This window comes from Salvia miltiorrhiza, chromosome 1 (genome assembly GCF_028751815.1).
Source record: "Salvia miltiorrhiza cultivar Shanhuang (shh) chromosome 1, IMPLAD_Smil_shh, whole genome shotgun sequence".
Lineage (NCBI taxonomy): Eukaryota > Viridiplantae > Streptophyta > Magnoliopsida > Lamiales > Lamiaceae > Salvia > Salvia miltiorrhiza.
Genome location: NC_080387.1, coordinates 64,825,401 through 64,838,128, shown reverse-complemented (window position 1 = coordinate 64,838,128; position 12,728 = coordinate 64,825,401). Strand labels below are relative to the sequence as shown.

The following is a 12,728-nucleotide window of genomic DNA, read 5'->3' as shown; positions in this document are numbered from 1 at the left end:
TGGAAACCTACCCCACCACTAATAATACTTTATTTATTCTTACTTTTCACTTTTCACCACTCTCAATACTAATTATAACACTTTTCACAACTTCCAATAATAATTATATCACTTTTTCTCCATTATCAATACACTTTACAACTTTTTATTAAAACCCGTGCCGTCCTCAAAGAGGAAGCCATTTCAGGGACGGAGGGAGTATTTATCCACGTTTAGTGGATCCATCCACGTGTATTTATATTTAAATAAATGAACAATTACTGTTTTGCAAATCTGTTGGCCATATGCACCACCCATTATCCTAACTGTTCATTCACCTCCCAAAATAAGAGCAACAACTATGAATCCATCAAAAATGATTAATACATTTTCAAATTCGTCCATTTTTTAGTCAAAAGCAACAATAATTGAGATTCATGCGCCACAGCCAACGCTTAATTATTAGTATTAGTACTAGTACTACAACAACAAAAAACATTCTTTTCAACTCAAAATGCTGTGAGTTTCTGCGAATATAAAACTAAAGCATACGAAATAACAGCGATTTAGACAAACTTGATGAAAACCTTATGATTTTTTTACATGAAAAGAAAACATACAAATCCTCTAAAAGAAGAAGATAAGAAAATAATGTATTCACCTTTCCTTTATCCATTCCCCATGTTTTTTCTCCTTCGTTCTTTTTTATCAAAAAAAGGGAAAAAAAAATCCCTAAAAATATATATAAAAAAAATATAAAAATCACTTTACAGACTTGCCGTGATTGTAACCATAATACGATAAGTACCATTTGACGAACTTCTTGAGCCCGGTTTGCAAATCGGTTGTCGGGTTGTACGCGAATTCCCTCCGCGCGTAGCTGATATTGGCGTGCGTGAAGGGAACGTCACCGTTGCCGGGCATGTCCACCAAATTCTTCTTCGCCTTTACCTTCAAATGCTTCTCCAATATCCCCACCATCATCGGCACCGTCACGGGTGAGGTGTTGCCCAGATTGAAGATCCGGAACTGAGCCGGGCCCCTCTTTTTCCCGCCCGATCCCGTGCTCTTCTTCGCCGTGTCCAACGAGCCCAAGCACCCCTTCACGATGTCGTCAATGTAGGTGAAATCCCGGGCCAAATCGGCGTGGTTTTTCCCCCGGTATACCGTGATGGGTTTGCCTTGAAGAATATTCCGGGTGAAGGAGAAGTAAGCCATGTCGGGTCTTCCCCAGGGCCCGTAGACTGTGAAGAATCTGAGGCCGGTTATGGATAGACCGTAAATGTGGTTGTATGTGTGGGTGATTTCCTCTCCGGCCTTCTTGGTAGCGGCGTAGAGAGAGGCGGGTTGGTCGGTGCGATCGGATTCGGAAAAGGGGACTTTCTCGTTCAATCCGTAGACGGAGCTGGAGCTGGCCCACACGATCGACGGCTGGGGGTCGGCACTCTTGCATGCTTCTAGAAGCGTGACGAGGCCGGCGATGTTGCTGTGGATGTAGGAATGGGGGTTCTCCATGGCGTAGCGCACGCCGGCCTGTGCCGCCAGGTGCATAACGTGGGTGAAGTGCACGATCTCCAAAAGCTTCGCCAGCATTTTGGCGTCGTTGACGTCGCCCTCCACGATGAACACACCGTGGGAGTTGAGAAGCTCCTTGCGTGACATTTTTAGGGCGGGGTCGTAGTAGTTGTTGAAGTTGTCGAGACCGACAACGCCGTCGCCGCGCTTCTTGAGGGCGAGGGAGACATGCGTGCCGACGAATCCGGCGGCGCCGGTGACGAGGACGGAGAAGCCGTTGCTGCGGTGGATCTGGGCGGAAGCGCGGACCTGCTTCTCCCAGTGGATCCCGCCCCACGCGGTGGTGAAGTACTTGCTGCCGGAGTCGACGAAGGATTGGAAGCTGAGGTAGGCCGCCGTGAGCGCGACGAGGAAGAGCGCCCAGAGGAACATGGTGCTCGTGGAGGCGAAGCAGCGGTGCAATTGGCGGTGCATCGAGTGCGATTTATCCTTGAATTTCCCCGGCGTGGAGGGGAGAAAGAGTTCTTCCGCGGCCATTGAAGGCATTGTGTCGTATTATTTGTCAATCAAAACAAGGAGAAGGGGGAATGAATGGAGGTCTCTTCTCTCTCTGGATATTGAATGGTGGGGGGAATGATTGAGAGAGAGATAGAGAGATCCAGAGGAGTGGGAAATGGGGGAAACAGATGCAGAGAGATTGGTTTACATCTGCTAAGGGGAAAGGGGGAAGGAGAGAGGAATATATAGTGGGAGACCACAGATGAATACGCGTGAAGGGGGGCGGCCAGGGTGGATAATTCAAAACTCTACATTTTTTTCTGAGAGAGAGTGAGCAATGAGTGGACTGCCGATTTTGAAGAGAGGAATGTGAGGTTAGATTAAAAACGCTGGATTTGGTAACTTTGTAAATGTACGGTTTGCTTTTTCTGCTTACACATACGCTCATCTACTTGCACATACTTCACCATTTTGCTCCTTATAATGAAAATCTTATATTAAATACTTATAAAATAAAAAGCTATGCTCTCAATGTCATATATATTAATTTTAAGTGGCTTGACTTTGAAATATGTAAATGTAAATTTGGGCATGAAAATTGAGGTTTTCTAATTTTATTTCTTTAATGTACACTCCCTCTGTTCCACCTTTTTTTGGGCACGAGAATTACAAAAGATGTATTTTGTGTGTAGGTGAAATATGAAAAAGTATTTAAAGAGTAAAATTTTTATTCAAAAAGAAAAGAGTCTCACTTATGGTAGGACACCCAAAATAAAAGGAGTCACAATTATAATGGGAGGAAAGGAATAATACAAAAGTAGCATGCAATACATATACATGAAAGATCGCACGGTCAATTTGCAATGCAAAATCACTAACATTATATTGTTTAATGTTTCATTAATATATAAAGAGCATGATTTATTTGATTAATAAACTTATCATGAAAAATTAAGGAAGATTCTCCTTTTAAATTTTTTATTTTTTTTTTCATATTTCCTACAAAATAAAATTTTATCATTTCTCGTTCATTATTTTCACTTCAAAAAGAAATAATATTATAACACTGGTGAATTACGAAACCAACACCTAAACTACGGAATGAAAGGCGTAAACTATACCTAGTAAAGTTGATCGGAAAGGATGAAGTAACAATCGGAGAATCGAAAGCCAAATATAACTGTAGTATTCGAGAGCAAATGATAGCGTAAAAAATGTAATACACGAGCACGAGGCCTATTTATAGATTACAATTGAGGGTAAAAAGGTAAAATCGATGCTAGTGCATGCGTTTGACGTGATTGAAGGGTATATCAGGAATTTCATCTTCACGCGGGAAAATCCTCCGCGTTTTTGGCGATCCTTCTGAAAGAGGCGATCTCTCTGGCACGGATGACTTCTCTGGCGTGAAGGACTTCTCTGACGTGGATGACTTCTCTGGCGTGGAGGACTTCTCTGACATGGATGACTTCTCTGGCATGGATGACTTCTCTGACGTGGATGACTTCTCTGGCGTGGAGGACTTCTCTGACATGGATGACTTCTCTGGCATGGAGGACTTCTCTGACGATGGTGACTTCTCTGAGGGGAATGACTTCTCTGATGGCATTGACTTCTCTGGCGAGTGTGTCTCTTCTGCCATATTTGACCCGCCAGTGGGGTCGATTCCTCTGATTTGTATTCTTTCCCTACTCTGCACATATTACTCCTCATCAAACACCAAAAATGGAAGGATAATAATATCCCTCCTTTGAGTGAAAAGAATGAATGAGAAATGACGATATCTTCTTTTTGTATTGAATGAGGGAAAATAAATGAGGCATTTAAAGAGAGAATTTTTTATTATCTCTCTTTTTTCTATGATAAATTTATCAATCAAAGAGAACACACTCAAAGGGTATTGTTTCTCACATCATATTGTTATGGAATAAACACAAGTAGTATTTTTTTATTGGAATAAAATTTAGTGTACCACATTTGATGTTCCACTTCGTATCCCACTTTCAACTTCAACTTTTTTTTTATAGTAAAAGCACCCGAGGGAGTGAGGGGCTAGGCAAACCCCCAACCTGTAGATAAGCCATCAACTAGTATCTCATACACGCCGCTGCCCAAAAATGACAACGCCCAGCAGAAATCACAGGGAAAAAATAGAAATCTTACATTACAAAACATACATAGATCTAGCTCAAAAGTGACTACATCCAGAAGAAAATGAAACAAACCAGAACAAGCTAACTATCTACATGAAATCCAAAATTTAAAGTTAAAATAACCAAGTTGATCCATCCTAACCAGAGTAAGAAAGTAACGAGGAGCATAAACATAGTCGAAAGTAGTCAACGCCTGGGCCTAATGCCCTCTCCTCGCCACAAAATCAGCAGGCCGATTTTCCTCACGGTGGATGTGACTTGTGAGTGTAACAGAACCGCCAATGCCTAATAAGCTGTCGGATCCAAACAACAGTATGACAGATACTAACATGACTGTGATGCCCAACAGACATGAGCAAAACGACCGCCGTAACATCTAGGCCCACCTAGATATGAGCAGAGAAAGTAATAGTCAGCCTAAGACTCTCGAGCAGAGCAGCTAACTCAGCCTCGAAATTGGGAGTGACATCACAGGGGGTGCAGAAAGCAATAAAGGGAACTCTAGTGTGATCACAAACTACTCATTCACCAGCACCACGATGCGCCTAAGAATCATAAGAACCATCTGTGTTTAGCTTCACCCATGGAGATTTTGGGGGAAGCTAGCGCCCCATAGTGGAGTGGAAAATCCTTCTCGCGAGAAGCTGGTGGCATGAAGTTAACCAGGATAGCACATCCTTGTCAATGTGTATCAGTGAGTTTTCCCACCGCAACAAAAAGGCGAAGATGATGAGTAACCTGCCAAATCACATGAGAAATGCGAAAAAGAATAGCTCTGTGCTAACAATTTCAACTTTGTATACTTTAGTTTAATTTTGTGATTTTTAACTATGGTTTATTCCATCAAATTAGGATATATAATTACTTTTTTTATCATTTAATTTCACTTTTTATTAACTAATAATAGGTTGGTAAATTTAAAGTCATGATATATATTTTTTAAAAAATATTTTTTTTAAATAAAAAGTTAAGTATAATTCGTAGTATAATAAAATACATTTTAAAATAATAAATATAAGAATGAAACATAGTGGCACACAAAAAATTATGAAACACTGAATCTCATCCACTTTTTTTAAAAAAATTAGAATTACAAGAAGTATCTTAATATAATTAAGGGTAATTTTATACATAACCCCCATTTTACTTATTGTAGCCCACTATTTATAAAATTAACACAAATACGGGTACGCTTCCAATTTTGTCCCTATAGTCTCCGGCCAAAATTTTATAACTTACAAAATATAGTCTTATAGCCATTGATATTTCAGGAGCATCTTTTTATTCTTTCATAGCCTCCAAAGATTCAAATCATCTCCATCATCTGTAACCTAAGAGGTACCGCAAATAACTAAACTCGGAAATGTTTCAATTATATGCAATTAAATTAACAACAATATTTTGTTAAAAAAAAATAGCAACAATATAATCGCTCACTGTGAAAAAGTACAACACCATTCAAATATGGCCTTGCACGGTTCTTCACCATTGTGGTCCAATTCAAATAAACCTCCTCCGAATTCAGATCTATTAAAGTTCTAATATCTTTAATTATCTAAACCTTTGATGAGACATCAAATTTCTCCAATTTCACACTGAATGTCATCTTTTGTTTGGCGACGGTCAGGCAGACGACGGTGCGACGAGGGAGAATCAATTGAGACTCATTTTATGACGGAATGCAATGCTTTGGTAACCATGGTTCTCGGTCTTTTCAAAATCCGTCATCTATGAATCTTGACAGGAAACATGCATATAGTAAATTTAAGAAAATAATAAATTAGGTGTGCTCAAGCTAAGTTATTAAACGAGCTCTATCACTAGATTGCTCACTGATGAGAATAAGGCTTGTATTAAAGGAAAAGAAAAAGAGTACAAAACATCCAAGAAAGCGCAAAAGAGAGCAAACAAAAAACCGAGCCTCATTAAAACCTTCTAAGAAGAAGAGACCTTAGAAGGAAAAAGAGTACTCGTGAAAGACTCACATCCGGTTCAGGAGCGGGAAGAGACAACTTCAGGAGTTCCGGCCTAACCATCACCCCTAAGAAGCTCGGCTCAAGAAAACCGGAAGAAGAAGAACCAAGAAAGAAAACAGGAGACCAACAACAAAAGAAAACAACCCAACCAAAGCCCAAGGGAACCAACGAACCTGCTTATATAACCATACGGATATGACTATGCGTCGACATATCCCTTGCAACCGCAATCCGAATCTCCTCAATCGCAAAAGGCCACCAGCCTTCCTGCCGATCATCATTGGCCATAATATCTGCCGGTTGATTACCCTCACGGTAAATATGCGAGACCATCAAAGAAAAATCCCGAAGCAGGCGAAGAGTATGCTGCCAAAACGCCCTAAATCTCCAAGGAACATCACTCGAGCGAGAGTACAAAAGGTGAACCACATACATAGAGTCAGCCTCAACCCACAAATGCCGCCAGCCTCGGGTATGAGCAATGTGAATAGCATAGATCACAGCCAACAATTCCGCCTCGAAAGCAAAGCCGTTGCCGCCTTTAAAATGAAAACAACCTCGGACATGAGACCACTTGTTTCGAAAAACCCCACCCGCAGCAATAACTCCAGGAGCTCCCGCCGCCGAGCCATCTGTATTAACTTTAATCCATTGACCAACGGGAGGCCACCAGTGAACCTCCACCATACAGGGGGGAGGAGCAGCACGGCTCCTCACCCCAATCGCACGAGTGATCGAATAGTCAGCCCAAGAATTAGAAATATTACCCAACTTCCGGAAAACCCCATCAATCTCCATAAAGTAAGCATTGACAAAGGCCAAAACCGCACGTCTATCAAAGCACAAATCCTCAAAAATAAGCGCATTGCGTCCCGACCAGATACGCCACATCAGAGTGATAATTCCCGCCTTCCAAAAAGAACCAATTTGGGAACTCCAAGATAGATTCCAAGCCAGAACTAAGAAGGAATGAATATCCATGCACCCCAAGAGATTCTCTTTACCAAACCAACCTAAAAAATCAGTCCAAAGAGGGCGAACACACGAGCACTCCCAAAGCACATGCGAAATCGTCTCACTATCTCGGAGACACAAAGAACAAGCATTGGGCTTCACTAGATTGCTCACTACTCCAAAGTCCAGGCAATCTATCTATATTTATGATGTGAAGAAAAGAAACATAAAGAGAAAGAGAAACATAGGAAAACGGGGGCTATACCTTTTATATTTTATTTTTATTAGAATTTTAAAATGGAACTATAAGGGTGAAATGGTAGTTTTATAAATAGAGGGCTATAATGAGTAATATAGGGGCTATGTATAAAATTATCCTATAATTAATTATGCAACCTGCACGCAGACGGGACCTCAACGCCACAACTGTGAAAAAGCTACACCGCACGCAGGCAGGAATGCAACACCACCTAAAAATGAAAAAACATCACTGCACGCAGGCGAAATTGAACCCAAATTTTGGGTTCCTCAGCTTTGCCACTAGAGGAAAGAGTCATTGGTTAAAACTTAAAACCGATTTACAAGCACGTTTACTATATTTTTACGGTATGACACTCAGTTTATCTTTTTTTAATATAATTAATGATATAAAATCAAAATTTCAATATATAGCATATATAATTCCTATTTAATTAAAATCACAGATTCACAATAGATACTTTTTTGGGTCAAACTTACAAAACCAAATGTTGTATGCTTAAAATAGTGTTATAAGAACACATACGCGGTGGCTTTTAGAAAATTTTATTTTTGATTTGATTTTTTCTAATGAACACTAATACTATAACATACGCAGTTTTAATCAATATAGTATAACATTTATATAAAAAAAACTAAAACTTTATCGATATTATCAGTTGTGCACCTCGCGTTAATTTTCCGTTTCTTTCTTTCTCATGTTTAATTTTTGCAAAATTAATTATAACAATCTAACAAAACTGAAACTCCTAATTTGAGATTATCAAACCTAATTTTAATCTCAAGTCAAAAAAAAAAAACCTAATTTTAATCTATACTATATTAGTGAAATGTTCAATTTCAAATCAATTTTAAATTTTCGTAAATAAAGACAACTCAATGTCATCATTGATGCAAATATTCAAAATTATTTTTAATTTATAATTACTTCAATTTCAAATCAATTTTTAAATTTATTTTAACTTGATTTGATGTTAATTTCGTAAATAAAGACAACTCAATGTCATCATTGATGCAAATATTCAAAATTATTTTTAATTTATAATTACATGATACCAAATTAACAGTCACTAGTTAAACTTTTATTTTTAGAAGAAGGCCACTAATCATTTTTTTGGGGAAGAAGGGGAAGAAGACGCTAATCATAAATTTACATACTTTTATATAAGTATATTTACAAGAAGGCAAAAATTATGAATTTAAAGATGGATAAATTTATATAAAATTTAACAATTGGTATATAAAATAAAAAATGCACATGTTTGCTATAAAAAAAATTATAGTTAAAGGTAGTCTTAATTGAATTGAAGGCAATTCAATATTATATTATATTATAATTGTTTGATTCTAGTATTAAATTAGTAGTGAATCTATAATTTTGACAAATATTATACTTAATCTTGGCATTAATTAATAGATTATTTAAAATTGATGGACAATTGGTTAATTAGAAGTTTGAACAATATTCAATATCATTCTTAATTTACTTTTGATTTATTCCCTTCTCTATGGACAAATAAAAAAAAAGTAACAGAATTTCCCTTTATGCATAAATCCATATTTTATTTTTCTACACTCTATTTTTTAAATGAAAATACACATAAAATTTTAATCTATTGCAAACGTAATATATTGATTTAAAAAGATATTGATTATATTAAAAATAAATTACATTTCATTGAACGAGATCGTCACTTCAGCAGCTAAGCCACCGACGAGTAATTTACTCAGTCGTACATTGGTGTCTTTCTTTCTAATGAGCGAAGCACTATAATGAAATTGCAATTATGCAAGTTCGATTTGTCATTAAATAGTGACGACAGCAAAATCTCGGTGACATTTGGACGCAATCCGCAATCCTTCCAAAAACAGTTTATTCGATACATACAAAGAACGATCATTGTTATGTTCGATGTTCTTCCTGCTGAATAACCAAATATGTCATCAAATAAAATAAAGATGTCACATAGTATTTAATTAGGAAAGAATTCCTCGTCGAATTCAGTAACTAACAGCCGCTCAACTAAATTCATCGTGCTGTTAATTCTACCGATTTAGTTATTTGTCTATCTTATTGTTTTTGAGTTGGTTTCTTTTATATATGAAATTCCGAAATTAAAAATCTGGTATTTTCACTCATTGGTTCCATGTTACTATACAAAAATGTATATTTTGGGGTCATGCGACAAAATATAACGTTATGGTTATTTTATAAAGTTTGTTTGTGTGGTCTTAATTAGTTGACCCTCTATTAAATATTAGGGTTAATTTTGGGCAAAAGAGAGGTCTAATTTAAGAAATAATACAAGTCTAGCTAATTCATATGTAAAACACATGTTTTTTTAGTAACATTATCTAAAGCGTTTAAAATATTTTTAAGTATGTGATAAGAAACAATAATAATGGAAAAATGTTATCAAGTAATAATAAATTAACACTTAAAATGTTTGATTATAAATCAAATTTAAATTATGGATGTTGCTCCTACGTACAGCTACAGTTGGAATGAAAGTGTTGTAATTACGTATGTTTATATTGGTAGTAGAAAATTATATTTTTGCTGTTACTTAAATCTGATTCCGTCCCGAATTATTTAGATAGTAAAAAAAGGGTCAATACTCTTCTTCTTCTCTCTCTTTTTTTAGGCGGTCAATAGATTATTTGAACCTCATGTCATGAAAACACGAATTGTTTCAGGCGAAAAATCATGATTCTTTTTTTGCTCTTTGTTAGCCTGTTTTTCGATGGATTAAATCGATAATAATCATACATTTTTGGCTAGGAAATGAAATTAATTTCAAAAAACAATCTGAATAAGTTTGTTAATTTCATTTAATATACTATATATGGATCGGCGCTCAGACCTCAAATTACAATTAAATTAAATTACTACGTACTATTATTAATGTCGGTTCGCAAGTTAAAAATTAATTCTTTAAATTGAAATTGATATACGTCCACCTCGTTACCCCTGCAAGTCTACAAATTTGAAATTTGGTTTTCTCCTATATTTTAATTTAGTAAAAGTTGAATGTAGCTTTGATCTGGTGCAAAATTTCACTATCAAACAAAAAACATTAATGACTCCGTACATTAAATATTTTCAATTTCAGTGTTTATATAACGTTAGTTTTTATGGATAAATTATTTTTTTTGCGAAATTTATAAACATTGAATATGTCAATAATTTCTTATGAACGTACCAATAATTTTATTGAACGTTTGGGGATTGAATCCTGGAGTTCGAAATTTTCAATAAATATGTTCGTTCATAAAAAATTATTGACATGTTCATCACAATTATTGATATGTTCATTAAAATCTGGAGACAGAATTTATTATTAATTATTGACCGTTCAATGGATCATGATCAATGGATGAGATTGTTTCTCCATTTTTTCAGCATTTACCTTTCTCTATTGAACCTTTTCGTGTATATATATATATGGTCAAGTTAAACAGAGAATTATTATATATTTCATTTTGAACAAATCTATACATTTTACGAACAGATCAATATAACTAACGAACAGACGTATTTGGTAAAAAAAAGAGAAAAACTCGCCACCAGCAGGATTCCAACTTGGGGCAAATTGTTGTTCATGCGGTACATTGATTTGTTCATCAAATTATACAATTGTTCGTTTTTGTTTCACGAATTCTCCATTCTCTAAATATTTAGCATTCTCTGTTTAACATTTCTCTCTCTCTCTCTCTCTCTCTCTCTCTCTCTATATATATATATATATATATATATATATATATATATGGGAGGGCTAAAATAAGTACACTTCTTATGATATAAAATAAGAATCATTCAGCCCTTAGATCATCAAGATGTACAGTTGATTCATCATCCTGTTGGATAAATTCATGGTCCTGAGTTCGAATCCCAAAGGTAGCAAAAAATTATTTTTCGCAATTCATACCTTTATACAACGAATTCATACGTGTTCTACATAAAATTCATACATTTCAGCCCTTAGATTATCAAGATCTACAGTTGATTCATCACTTTGTTGGATGAATTTATAGTCTCGAGTTCGAATTCCATAGATAATAAAAATTTATTTTCCATAATTCATACATTTACACATCAAATTCATACGTGTTCTACATAGAATTCATACATTTTAGCTAGTTTTTATTTTATATTTTAAAAAATATTTATACTGTAACCCTCTCCTATATATATATATATATATATTAAGGGGAGAAGATCAAATGAGAATGGACAAATGTGATGAGAATGGAGAATGATTGTATAAGTTAGTATATATGTTGCATAAACTGTTTTGTAATGACTGCATAACGAAATTCAATTAATTAGATAAAAAATTTGTTTCCTCCAAAATTTGAATCCGGGTAAAATATTTGTGTAGTATTACACTATAACTTATGCAACACTAACTTATGCAATCATTCTCATTTTTCACGAAAGATAACATTCTCAGTATAATTCATCCCTATGTTCTCCAACAAAAGTGTCAAAATCAACCTCCTATAAATTATGGGTGATTTAGTGCATAAACGACTTCAATTTATTTTAAATGACTACTTTTCAACGTTTATAATATTTTATTATTTAGTGTGCCTATTAAGTAAAAGCGACATAGTTTCAAGTAGCTGATTAAATAGTTTTTTGTATTTATTATAAAAATAAGAAGATATCGTCATTGACTCGTAGCTGCAACGCTATATAACTATGAAATTTTTGAGGCTTCAAATTAAAATTTAAGATCGATATCTTATTACGGTAGTACCTTGTAGCCGTTTTTTGAAGCAAAACAGACCACTGCATTATAAATGGATGAGTATATATGTTTTTTTTTATAATTGCCTATAAATGCATAAATTATATCCAATTTTGATTTTTAACCAAATTTATTTTTTTTTATCAAAAAATACATAAATTTTATTTTTTTAAAAAAAATTGACCTAAGCCCAAAGTTCGTTGGCTAATAACTTAATTGTCAGAATTACGATGGACAATTTGAAGTTATCTTTCTAATAATATACTTACATTGTTGGATTTTGGTCATCAAACTCTATATTTTTTTTTTCGACCACTTTCAAAAACCACAACCCAATAATATAGGTATTGTTAGAGAGTATCAAGATGTTTTCAGAGATACCTTTCAATTGCATGCCCACCAAATGCCAAACAATTAAGTTATTAACAAACAATCTTTTGAAATTAGGACAAATTTCAAAAAATTAAAAATATGATCAGTACTAGCAAATTCCACTAGCGTATTGTCGATAATGCATTAATTTTACCTCCAGTTTTATCTTAATTATTGCAAGTATTTAGTGTTGCTACGTTGTATAAATCATGTAGTTAATGAAGTTGATGAATTGTTTTACCACAAAATACCTTGAGATTTGTCCTATA

At 35.2% G+C, this 12,728-nt stretch overlaps 1 protein-coding gene across 1 annotated transcript; it reads right to left on the bottom strand.

Moving 5' to 3' along the window:
* Nucleotides 1-544: 544 nt before the first annotated feature.
* LOC131005024 (UDP-glucuronate 4-epimerase 1-like) lies at nt 545-2,447 on the bottom strand. Its single transcript, XM_057931811.1, has one exon. The coding sequence runs from the start codon at nt 2,038-2,040 to the stop codon at nt 742-744; it is 1,299 nt and encodes a 432-aa protein (XP_057787794.1). The 5' UTR covers nt 2,041-2,447; the 3' UTR covers nt 545-741.
* Nucleotides 2,448-12,728: the final 10,281 nt, after the last annotated feature.